Source organism: Mustela erminea, chromosome 17, assembly GCF_009829155.1.
Source record: "Mustela erminea isolate mMusErm1 chromosome 17, mMusErm1.Pri, whole genome shotgun sequence".
NCBI classification, from domain to species: domain Eukaryota; kingdom Metazoa; phylum Chordata; class Mammalia; order Carnivora; family Mustelidae; genus Mustela; species Mustela erminea.
The window spans coordinates 6054234-6067699 of NC_045630.1; the positions used below are offsets into that span (position 1 = coordinate 6054234).

Here is a 13466-nt window from a genome sequence, read left to right on the forward strand (position 1 = left end):
TTCTTCATTATGGAAAAGTGAAGACGCGTGCAAAGGTAAAGGATGTTTAAGCATATTTTAAAGGATAATTGAAGCATAATGAAAGCATATTTTTAGGACCCACCACGTAGCCCTCAGCCAGCTGTGACAGTCAGCAGGTCGGTCTCATCGAACCTCTTACCACTCGCCGCTCCCATAGTATCTCTGAAGCAAACCCTCCTCAGCCGTGATTTCATCGGTGTGTTTTAGTCCGTATCTCTGAAAGATCCGCTTCAAAGAACACAACCCCTTTTACCCCTAAAAATAAGAAGAGTCCCTAATGTTCCAGAATATCCAGTCTCTTTTCAAAAGTCTAATCTGTTCGTATATATTATAAATGTTTTTAATTTGTTACAGTATGTTTGAAACAGGAGATAAAGAAATTCCAACCATTATAATTAGATGATATCTTTTAAGTCTTTATTATAGTTTCCCCACAACACGTCTTTTCCCCCTTTACCTTTATTTAGGGAGGAAACTAGGTCATTTTTTTCTTGTCTTGGTTCTGACTTTTATAACAAAATATCCTGTGTTGGGTGGCTGACACAATAAACATTTATTTCTCACTGTTCTGGAGGCTCCAATGTCCAAGGCAGATTTGGGGTCTGGTGAGCGTCCTCTTCCTGGCTTGCACACAGCTGTTGCTTCGTGTTCTCACAAGGCAGACACTGGGGTGGAAGTAGGTCTGGCTTCTTCGTCCTAAGATCACTAATCTTAGGGGTTGTTCTCTCAATACCTCATCTAAACCTAATTATCTCCAAAAGCTCCCATCTCCAAATACGATTACACTGAGGATTAGGTCTTTGGCATATGAAATTTTTGGACACAAACATTCAGTCCATAGCAGTCCTGTGCTGTTTCTCCAAAGTCTGGATTTTCCTGATTTTAGCCTATTAATACAGGAAACCTGATCCTCTGTCCTATATTTCTTGCAGATGAGTAAATAGCTGTAGATAATAATGAGGTAGTTAGCTAGCATTTTCCAAAATTAAGTAAATACATTTTTAAAGTTTTAAGCATTATGATGATCTCATTGAATTAAGCATATTTTTAGGTATTTCAGTCCTTTGTAGTTATTTGCCTTACTAATACAAAATGTTTCATCTTTAAGTTCACTTCTGAGTTATCTTTTATTATATTATTTTTTATTAACCTGTAGTATATTGTTTCAGGGGTACGGGTCTGTGAATCATCAGTCTTACACAATCCATAGCACATACCCTCCCCAGTGTCCATCACCCACTCCCTCCCTCCGACCCCCGTTCCACTCTGGCCACCCTCAGTTTGTTTCCTGAGATTAAGAGTCTCTCTCTCTCTGGTTTCGTCTTGCTTCATTTTCCCCTCCCCTCCCCTCTGATCCTCTTCTTGTTTCTTGAATTCCTCATAGCAGTGAGATCATGATAATTGTCTTTCTCTGACTGGCTTATTTAGCTTCGCATAAAACCTTCTAGTTCCATCCATGTCATTGCATATGACAAGATTTCAATTTTTGATGGCTGCATAATATTCCTGTGTGTGTGTGACGTCTTCTTTATCCATTCATTTGTTGATGGGCATCTGGGCTCTTTCCATAGTTTGGCTGTTGTGGACATTGCTGTTATAAACATTCGGGTGCACATGTCCCTTCGGATCACTACATCTGTATCTTTAGGGTAAATATCCAGTAGTGCAATTGCTGTAGAGTAGCTCTATTTTCAACTCTTTGAGGAGCCTCCATACTGGTTTCCAGAGTGGCTGCACCAGCTTGCATTCCCTCCAGCAGCATAGGAGGGTTCCCCTTTCTCCACATCCTCGCCAACACCTGTTGTTTCCTGATTGGCTAATTTTAGCCATTCTGACTGGTGTGAGATGGTTTCTCACTGTGGTTTTGATTTGTATTTCCCTGACGCCAGGTGATATTGAGCACTTTTTCTTGTGTCTATTGGCCATCTGGATGTCTTCTTTGCAGAAATATTGCCTCTTAGTTTGTTGACTGTTTCCTTCACTGTGAAAAAGTTTTGAAATGATGAAATCCCAATAGTTCATTTTTGTCCTTGCTTCCCTTACCTTTGGTAATGTTTCTAGGAAGAAATTACTACAGCTAAGGTCGAACAGGTTGCTGCTTGTGTTCTCCTCAAGGATTTTGATGGACTCCTTTCTCACACTGAGGTTTTTCATCCATTTTGAGTCTATTTTTGTGTGTGGTGTAAGGAAATGATCCAGTTTCCTTCTTCTGCATGTGGCTTTCCAATTTTCCCAACACCATTTGTTGAAGAGACTGACCTTTTTCCATTGGACATTCTTTCCTGCTTTGTCAAAGATTAGTTGACCATAGAGTTGAGGGTCCATTTCTGGGCTCTCTGTTCTGTTCCATTGATCTTTGTGTCTTTGTGCCAGTACCACACTGTCTTGATGATCACAGCTTTGTAATAGAACTTGAAGTCTAGAATTGTGGTGCCACCAGCTTTGGTTTTCTACTTCTGAGTTATTTTTGACAAGATCTTCCTTTACTGTCTTCTTTGATAGAATGTTCCAGGTTCATTTTGTACACTTTTTCCCCTGTCCTGGATTGAGCTATTTCTTCAGGTAGCCCTGGGATCATGATTTAGAATCGTCTTTGGAGATCACAAACCTGGGTTGTACTTTTATTGCTTTTGAATTAGTACTGTAACTAGCCTTGTAGACAGAGCTAGAATTAAAGTACGTTGTTAATTCCTTTCAGCACGTATAGTTCAAGTTCAGGGCACAGTTCTTAACTTTTAAGGTCTGACATCCTGTATCCTTTCCTAGGTTGAGAAACCTGAGCTGCTAATCCTTACATCAGAGTCTCTTCCGTTATCTTGACTTTCTGAATCTCATTTTCTAGTAGATTCTTTGATCACTGAACATTAGAACAATATTTCTTCAATTTGTTCATCCTGAAAATAGCTCTTCTCTGCCCTTTATATTCAAAAGTCAGTTGGTTTTTTTGCATGATGACCAAAGGATCTTTTTTCTTTTTTAAATACAGTAGTTTTACTAGAATATGTCTCAGTGTTGATTATTGACATGCCCTTTTAACATGTAGCTTCAAACACTTTTTATTTATTTAAAAAAAAAAAGTTCCTGAATCATATTTTTAAATATGCGTTCTGTTCCACTGATTTATCTTTTTCTTTTTTTAAGATTATTTATTCATTTGACAGAGAGATCACAAGTAGGCAGAGAGGCAGGCAGAGAGAGGAGGAAGCAGGCTCCCTGCTGAGCAGAGAGCGAGATGCTATGCGGGTCTCAATCCCAGGACCCTGAGATCATGACCTGAGCCATCACGACCTGAGCACAAGGCAGAGGCTTAACCCACTGAGCCACCCAGGCGCCCTTTGGTTATCTTTTGGAGGGGCTTTTACAATACACCTGTGAGAATGTCGTCTACATTTGTAGCTTCCTCTTTACTTTCTTCATTTCTCTTTGATTTAAAGTTTTTTCTTTCATTTTATCTTCTGTTTCTATTAATAAATGATACATTTTTCTTAGTAACTTTTGTGAGTTTCCAGTTCAGACTTCATGTGTGAAATATTTTAAATTTCATGGTTCTTTACTAAATTATACCACCTTGTTTCTGAGGGTTTTTTTTCTACTTTTAATTGTATTTATTATAGCTGATATCATTTTATTAATTTCTTTTAGCTTATCTTAAAATATTAGCCAACTGTTTTCATCTGCTTATTAGGCCTGTTTCTGGCAGGCTCTGGCATTCTCTGGCTTGTTTTCATTGGTCCGTAGAAACTCTAGTTTATCCCTGGTTTCTTTTTTGTTTTTTTAATAACTGTTAAGCATAGGACTTAATCGCAGTCTCCTTCCAGTTCTTTCTCAGTCTCCTAGCTCTCCTTTTTTTGTTTGTTTTTCTTACTTTCTTCCATTCTTTGTGTTAATCAAGGCATAATTTATACAATAAAACAGGTTCAGTGATTAATGCCCATTCAAACATCACTCAAAACCGTTCTGTTGCCTCACTCTGTTTACCCCACACCTCTCTGGAGAAGCAATCATTATTTTGTTTTCTATCAACATAGATTAATTTTGGATATACTTGGATTTCATGTAAATGGAATTATATGGCGGGCATAATTTTGACTATGATGTTAGGTACAGGCTTTTCACAGATGCCATTTATCTAATTGTGTACGTTTACTTCTATTCCTGTCTTACAAAGATTTTTTTGCCTTTTTTTATAATCATTTGTATTTAATTTTTTAAAAAAATTTTGTCTTCATTTAGTGAAATAACCATATGGCCTTTCTTTACTCGGCTCATGCGACAGGTTACACTCATTGCTTTTCAGATGGTAAAACAACTTTGTATTGGCATAAACTCTGGGTGTTCGTGACATAGTATCCATTTTTGAAATTGCTGCTTTCAGTTTGTTAATATTATATGAAAGATGTTCTACTGTTGTTGACAAGGGATATTGATCTATAAAACTTTCTCTTTTTTTCCCATATGTTTTTATTTTTGGGTATCAACATCAGAGTAATGCTGGCCTTATAAAATGAGTTAAGAACTTGCTCTCACTCTGTTTTCTGAAAAAGTTAATGTTAAATTGGCATTATGTCTTCATTAAATATGTCATTAATTAGGTGTAATTAAATATATGTCAATGCACCTATGAAACAATTTGGACTACAAGTATTTGCAAAGGGATATTTTTTATTACATGTTTATAAAAAATAATTATTGAAACAAATTTCACTTATTGAAATAACTGAGATTACTTTCAATTTTTTTTTTATTAACCTATAATGTATTACTTCCTTCAGGGGTACAGGTCTGTGACTCATCGGTCTTACACACTTCACAGCACTGACCATAGCACAGACCCTCCCCAGTGTCCCATCACCCAACCAGCCCAGCCCTCTCACTCCCCTCCCCTCCAGCAATCCTCAGACTTTCAATTTTTAATACATTTTGGCATAAAATTGTTGATAATTATACGTTTGAGGCCTGTGTGATCTATCACGATAAACCCGCTTTCATCTGTGGTGTTGGTAATTTATGTTTCCTCTTTTTTCCTTTATCAGTGATGGTAGATGCCTATCAACTTTAGTAAATTTTTCAGTAAGCCAGTTAATCTCGCTAATTTTCTGTAAGGTTTACTTTCTGTTTCTTACTAAATGTTCTCTGCATTATTCCATTCTTCTGCTTAGTCAAGTTCCATTAGCTCATCTTCCGTTTCTGGAGTTATATGCCCATATTACTTATTTCACACCTTGATTTTTCTAATTAAAGGTGTTTTAAAGTTCTGAATTTCTAAGCACTGCTTCATCTGCTCCCACATCTTTTGGTATTTTATGTTTTAAATTTTAGTCCGTTTGTGGCTTTTCTGCTCTAGATCTTTCTCTTTTGTTGCCTGTGCATAATGGTAAAAAAGAAAAAAAAAATGACCTCCTACTGCCTGCAGATTTACCCCCTCTAATATCTGCATTTTCTATTTCCTCCATCCTTTTCTTTATCCTGCACAATTTGAATCTACTCCAGCATTTTCTACCAGTGCAGAGCTCTGCCAAAAGAGGGCGTTTCTCTGGGTTAGTACTAAGACTTCATAGATTCAGGCTGTCCCCAGCCACTTCGGAGCTGACTGTGGATCTTCCCTTCCATGTGCCAGAGTGTATAAAACCCCTTGCAGTATCAGCTGTGCCTCTCAGGTATCCTTAAACAATTTTCAGGGGCGCCTGTGATTCAGGGTTTCTTCTGTTTTTCGGGACACCCCCCCCCCCCCCGGTGCTTTCCTCTGCCTCCTCCCATATGGACAGTGTCACAGCTTAGGGTTTGAGTTGTCAATGGTTTTTCTCCCCTGTTTGTATTTGGAGGTTTGTGGTGATATTGGGCACAGTGTTTTTGCAGATTATTTTTTTAATCAGTTTTGGTTTTTAATATCTCAGTTCTCTCTGTTTTGATGTGGGGATTGAGAGATTTCAAAACAGTTCTGCTGAAGCTATCTTTTCAGAACCCTGTGGCTACCTTGAGTGTATTGCAGAGCCATAAGTTTGTACTATTTCATGTTTGTAGCAAAGGAGGTGTAGTGCTGATCTTTTCCAGAGAGGTCTACTTACGAATCCTGATTGCAGGGTCTGGATTATTCAGTGACCTCTGGAGTTGTCTCTTACTCTGACTGCTGCATTTTCTTTGCATTATAACTATGGTTCTTTCCACTACTGGCTCCTAGAGTGTCACCGTCATTTCAAGAGTGTCCCACAGAACAGCCGGTAGTGAGGAAAGTCCCAGATAAAATGCCTGCCCTCTTTTGTGCTCCTGTGTTGCTGTTTGCTGGATGGGACCCTCGTGGATTCCAATTTAGGAAATTTTTTTTTTAAAGGGTGGGGGATAATTCAGAAGGCATGGGATTTATCCCTTCCACCCGCATCCAGATGGGTCTCTTTCATGTCAAATAAATATGACTGAATTAGCTGAGTGCCACCTAATACTACATAGGATTATATAACCAAAAATGCCTCTAGCATACAAGGTACCTTGATAACTTGTCGAAATTATTGCCCATCATTTATTTGGTTATTTTTGAAAAGAGCTTATGACGTATTCTAGGGAGTGCGGTGGTCGAATGCAGCTGGGAGAGTATTCGTGATCCTCCAGTAAGTCTTTACTCTGTGTCCTGCTTCGGCGACACGCTCTTTCACCGCGGCCACTTCCAGAGCAACGGCTGCACACGCAGGTCGTCATCATCGAGACTCGCACTGTTCAGCACGTTCACACGCTGACTTCGGTTCAATTGCAGGATCTCGTATGTCTCCCAAGTTCATTGAGTCTTGCACAAAGAGCATTTTTTGTGAAAAATCCTTCTTACAAAGTTAATACATGTATTGCTATTTTAGTTTGTAACATGCAAGTACTTTTCACTGAATCTTTATGACAACCTTGAAAAGCAGACATAACCTCCACTTTATACCTGAAGATACTAAAAAGCTCAAAACTGAAACTCGGAAGTTGCTGCCTTCTTAAAGCTATGTAGGCAATTTATGACAAAGCCAAGGGGAAATTATTCAATAATTAGAATAATTACTACCAGTATCAGAAACCTGTGTGCGAGCCAGTAATTCAAAAATGTCTGCAAGGGAACATGATCACATGAATTTTTTTTTTAAGATTTTATTTATTTATTTGACAGACAGAGATTACAAGTAGGCAGAGAGGCAGGCAGAGAGAAGGAAGCAGGCTCCCTGCTGACCAGAGAGCCCGATGCGGGGCTCGATCCCAGGACACTGAGATCATGACCTGAGCCGAAGGCAGAGGCTTTAACCCACTGAGCCACCCAGGCACCCCGCATGAATGGTTTTTAATAACTCAACCTCAATTGAATTAGTTACAGTTTAGAGAAAATTTTTAGTAAATATGTATTCACATTTCTTATTATATAATGTAGAATACACAGTATTTGTGATGGAAAATAACATGTAATACAAAGCAAATTTGTTTTGTGTTGAAACATGTAACAAACACTTTGGAAAATCGTGTTTTGGAATTCAGTTGTTTATGATTCTGAATCCTCTATTCGCTCCTTTAGACCTTGCTGCCTCGTGATAGAACTTTCAAAATGTTCTAAGTGGCTAAAGAGAGGAACCAGTTATGACAGCTTAGGTATGTCTGCCCAGACTAACTGGCTTGGACTTTAATGATCAATTTAGGAAGCATAAATACCAAGAAGTGGTGGAAAAGAGTAAATGGATGTCAGGGATCTGAGACCTAATTTCTGCCATACAGGTCGTAAATGGTCTTTGGGCTCATAAGGAGAATGAGCGGTTTTCTCAGGAGGGAAGTATGTGTGTACTTTATCAGTTTTAATAAAATATGACCCAGATCTGTCTTAGACGATTCCTGCCGCCGGCTGTCTCCTCTCCTGGCAGTCCTCACCCCATCAACACATCCCGCGGACGCATTCTGATGTCATTACGATGGCTCAGGACGGCCAGATTCTCACATACCGTATCCACTTAGCCCGGCTCTCTCAGGATTGACTGCCTCTAATCTGTCATTTTTCCTACGAGGCAAACTAGGGAGAAATACATAATTCCCGGGAGCTACACATGTGCTCAAATGCATGCTGTCGTCTCGCCCCAGAATCGAAAACCTGGCGTCCCTGGGAATCTCACTGCTTAGAGACTACCGTGAGGCGAGTTTAAAAACAGAAGAGACTAGTCCGTTGGTCACAGGGTGACTGTGAATTCTTTATTCGTGTGTAAGGTTCGGTCTCCTTCCCCTTCTGAGCATGTTTACCTACATATCTCATTTTACTAGTGCTCATCTCAAGGAGATAGTTTTCATATACTTTCCAGGATAAGGATTTGAAATCAGCTATAGGACAAACTGAATACGTACACACATGTGTGTTGATGTGTGTACGTGTGAGCACATATTTTTAATCGAACAATGCGATGCGGCAAACTCAAGTTGTCTTAGAAATGTTTGCTTCATAGTAAATCAGTAAATCAGAGGTTTGTGTAGCAGCAAAAGTGCCGGCCCCTGCCAGGGTAGGGGAGAAAAGGGATGCGGTGGCAAAGGTTATTGGACTGTCACTCCTTTTGCAGTAGCTCTGGCCATACGCTCACCAGCTGCCCAGGTGTCCTCTCCATGACATTCCTGGTTTCATTGGCCTAGGTCCTTTTCAGGGCATTTTTTATGGGAATGGAAGACTTTTGTTGAGTCATAAAGGTACCATTTACCAGTTATATGTTCTTTGTCAACGAGGCCTTCTGAAACCTTCTGAGCTTCATGTAGCTGTATTATGAAGCAGCACCTTTTAAAGGCTGACACTATCAGGGGCGCCTGGGTGGCTCAGTGGGTTAAAACCTCTCCCTTCGGCTCAGGTCGTGATCCCAGGGTCCTGGGATCGAGCCCCACATGGGGCTCTCTGCTCAGCAGGGAGCCTGCTTCCTCCCCTCTCTTTCTCTGCCTGCCTCTCTGCCTACTTGTGATCTCTGTCTGTCAAATAAATAATTTAAAAATCTTCATAAAACTAAATAAATAAATAAATAAAGACTGACACATCAGTCCACAGTCCCAGAGCTGGCTGCCTTCCTGGTATCCAGTCAATGATACTGCCATGATCTGGTGAGAGTCTTTGTCACCATTTCCTGGGACTCGCTTTTTCCTTTTCTCCTCAGCAATGTAGGAAACCCAGCTGTATGTAAGCAACATAAAATACATAGAGAATACATAGTAGTTTGGGGACAAATGGCTAATATTTCATTACTGTAGAGTGTAGAAGGAAAGTAGAGACCCACTACTTACAGTACGTCCCGACTTGATACTACGCTTATTCCTGCAGTATATCAGGCACTTAGTGATTAACTTTGACAATGGAATTGGACCAAGGGTAGTTATCAGTATATAGAGGATTCTAGTCAGCTGCTACTATCCGGATCCAAAACTCTAACATAAAACCGTAAGCGACTACTGTTGATGCTTGAAGAGTTTGCGTCTTCTTAGTAATAATAACCGTGTATGAATGAAATCACCATTTGGATGAAGGAAGAATATCCCATATTGGAAAGTAATCACAGCTTTTATGCTCCTGTGTGTGCTTTGACAGCTTTTTGGAGACGACAGCCTATTTCTTCATGAAGGCAAAACTTGGAGAAAAGGAGGTGTCCCCGAATGTTTTCTTCAGTATCTGGCATGAATTCAGCTCTGACTTTAAAGACTTTTGGAAGAAAGAGAACAAACTCATTCTACAAGAAAGGTAGGTCTTTTTTCGTTTGCACAATGGCATTTTAAAACTGGTATTTTATTAGGTGTGACACCACTGGGGTTGCCAACTTTTCTAGCGTAAATGAAAAATTAGATGGCCCTCAACCTGGGATATCGAGTCTAACAGGGTGCTGAGAACTGACAAAATTTGGAGTTTGAGTAAGAAGGTTGGCCCAGAGGCTCTGATGCTGCAGAGCGTAGCAGGGGAAATGGTTTGCCAGGACCACCGTCTGGTAAAACAACTTCTGTGAGGAGGAAACCACAAAAAAGCAGATCATGTAAGTGGAACAACCCTGCTGAGATGATAACCCTGCTCACCTCAAAAGACCAACAGCAAAGACCGTATAAAGGTAAGATGAATCATTTTTGTTTTGTCTTGTTTTTGCTCAGTTCATGAGACACTGTCCAAATTTCACCATTTGTATTGAAGTTTCTGGCAGATGTCACCAGGAAGCAGATGATTGGTATTTTTTAAAAGATCTTTCAGGATTCTTGTAGAATTATACCACATTTCCTAAAGTAAACTTTTTCAGGAATGAAGGGAAGTTTTTTCTTTGGGGTGTATGAAATAAAGCCTTTGTCACTGATCATGAAATTCTGTAGAGGTGTATTAATGTTAATTCAGGAGGAAGGCTAGCTCTCCCAGGACAGCAGCCCTAAATAACTAGGTCTACCGGGAGAAGGCAAATGAGGCACAATCACCCCGAAAGCCACATGCTAGAACAGAACCCATCCGCTGCTTTCCAGCATCCTTGCCCTAACCATGACTTTGCTTTAGATCTTTAGCACACGTGCATCCTGAGGGACTTCGGTCGTCATGCCACAGAATTCCACAGTTTCTGCTTACTGCCTTCCGTACATACAAAACCGTGATTGTCTGCCGAGTTTTCATTTGTCAGTAGATTCTGAGAGCATACATCCTGAAATCAGTTGAAATCAATGGCTGGCGTTTTTTGAGCACATAGACTGTGGCGGGAGTGCTAACTCATGTAATTAATTACTTGGATTTCACGGTGTTTTCATAGAAGAAGCTATACCTCAGTGAATAGTAGATGGAAACAGAGTGGTCTGAACAGAAGGGAAGATGCTTTAAGTATTCATTCTATACTCCGAAGGTCATCATTATGGGTTAACCGAAAAGATGCGATTTTAGTCACAAGTCCCATGCAGGTGAGCTAGGAGAGCGAGTCACTGAAATACAGGCACACTTAAATTGTCGTCCGTGTGCTTCAGACTTGGCCATAGATTATCTTCCTGAAAATTTTTTCTACCAAGCAAGGGCTGTCGGTTTGGAAAATCGTGAAGAGGAACCTTTTTTTGACTTCGCATCCCCTACAACCTCCCTTCCTGTCCCCACGGGCCCCCACGGGCCATCTCTAATCTCAACGTATTCCCCTGGAAAAGAGCTGACAAGTCAGTCACACAACTGTACAAATCTGAGAGATGAATAGCTCTTTTTCCTTTTTTTTTTTTTTAAAGGTTATTTATTTATTTATTTATTTGAAAGAGGGAGAGAGAGAGCGAGCGAGCAGGGGAGGAGCCGAGGGAAGGACCAGCTCCACGCTGAGCGCAGAGCCGGACACGGGGCTCGATCTCACGCCCTGAGATCAGGCCCGGAACTGAAATCCCGACGCAGATGCTGCACCCCCGAGCCAGCCGGGCGCCCCGACAGGGTGTCTCACCGCGCGCCGCTATTTGCTTGGTGGCTGGGGCCAGAGTCCTCGTGAGGATGGAAGTGAGGAGGGTCGGGCGGCCGCGAGACCGAAGGGGTGGCGCGGTGGTCCGGGGGTCACCGTCCCGGCAGCCCGGCCCGGAGGCGATGTGCGGGCGCGGGCGGCGTGTTCCCGTGGCGGTGCCGCCGGGGGGCCTGGGACACAAGGTGGGCGACCTCCGCTGCGGCTCGCCTTTACTCTGCGCCAGAGCCGGGGAGATGCCCTTCAGGGAGCTGCTGGGACGGACTAACGCGGTTGCCCACCGCCCCCCCAGGGTCACACGGTCTCCCCCAGCCTGGGCTCCACGAGGTCGAGCTGTGTCTCTAGGTAAAGCTTGGGTACCGGTCCACTGTTCCCTGATGTTTTATGCATTTAACGTGACCCAAGCCAGCTCCTCCCCACTGGGCGTCTCGTAAAACCGCCCGCCTGCCGCTTGCATTCTTCATCCTGTGCCCGTCCTGTCCTAGGACGGTACCCAGACTTCTCTGACTCAACCTTCGGTGACTTTGCTCACCCCTTGGCGGCAGCGTTCTGAGCTGGCGGATGCCAGGTGCCCTTCCCTGCAGGCTCCTCACGGTTCAGAATCATTCGCTTTTACAAATCGTGGTGCTCTGCCCTTTAACTTCTGAAATTCACCTGCTGGCACATTGGCTGCTTTGATAAGACCATTGGTCTGATTGGTTTGTAGAAAACCTTTGTTCCTTTCCTTAGCGTAAGGACCAGTGACAGTTTCCAGGAGACGGTACAGAATGTAAAGGGGGGGGGGGGGGGCTTGTTAAAAATTATTAAAGAGTTTCAAGATGGCAAGTACAGAGCCCTTCCAAAAAGTGCACAAACAGCACCCATGAAGCCAGCCTTGGCCTAGTGAAAGCTTTGCATCCTATTTTCTGTCGTAAATGGAAGGGCATTTTAGGAATGCTTCATCCCCTCAGACATTGCTAAGAAACAGGATGTGGTCAATGAAGGGTGTTACACATCTAGTGCAGTCTGTGTCGAGCTGAGTGCAACTTCACATCGCGCTACAGATACCTAAAATGGGGTGTCTGTAACCCCAACCAGATTGTTCCCTCCTCTGTACCCTGTATTTATCATGTGCCTATTTTGTGAGTCTTATACTCTGATGATGCCTAATGACGTGTCTGTTTTCACTGAATACCATAACCATGCTGACGTTTGCCTTTTAGTCTTCATTTCCCACTGAGAAGTTCTGTACCTTCGTTTATGATGTAGCTCTCACCGCCCCTAAGCCAGTGCCTTTCCACCCTGCTGGTCTCCATGAATATTTGCTGACTTGACTTGTTAACATCATTGCCTTTGACACAGACGTGGGAATGACTTAGCTTACGAAGTAATAATGAACATGCTTTCCTACACAGCTGAAGTTTATCCTTGTAAGTGATTTTTTTAAAAATTCCAAATACTTTAAGCAAAAGGAAAGGCACTGTTAGACAGTCAGACCCCAGAAGGGCATGGATGGAACTTGCATGTGGGTTGCCTGACTACAGACACTGGAACTGCGTTCTGTGGCGGTTAGTAAGGGACGTCCGTGCTGTCGCTCACTATCTGTCTTTCTGAATGTCCTCTTTCCTCCTCTACTCCCTTCTCCTTCCGCTTCTTCTCTCCCTCCTGGTCTCGCTCTCTCCCCCTCTCGTCTCCCTGCTACCACTCTCTGTGGTTCAGTCTAGTTTCCAAGTCGGGCTATTCCTTTAAGGGTGGCCGTGGCCATTGGTCACAGCCATGACTCACATTCTCACAACCGAGTAGGAGAGGGCACTCTCCACCATCTAGAAAAATTCCAAGGAAGAACTCCAGAGGAGTTGTACCCAGTTCTGAATCAGGCACTGTGGCCAGAGGTGTGGGGTACCATAGTTAGCTCAGTAGTTCACAAACGCCATTGTGCAGCCAGAAAGGAGGGCTGCCCTGATCAATAGTTCCCTTCATAACAGTCGCTGGAGTTAGGGAAGAGAAGTTTCCAACAAAAGGAAATGATAATATTCCTATCCCAAATTTATTAAGCCT

At 42.2% G+C, this 13466-nt stretch overlaps 1 protein-coding gene across 2 annotated transcripts in view; it reads left to right on the plus strand.

Annotated features, from left to right (window-relative positions):
• Positions 1-13466, plus strand: part of FMN2 (formin 2) — a 371000-nt gene that overhangs the window by 331000 nt on the left and 26534 nt on the right. For both annotated transcript variants that reach the window (XM_032319379.1, XM_032319378.1), the window contains one exon: positions 9578-9727. In XM_032319379.1, the coding sequence (XP_032175270.1) occupies positions 9578-9727 (150 nt within the window). The remainder of the gene's footprint in view (positions 1-9577; positions 9728-13466) is intronic.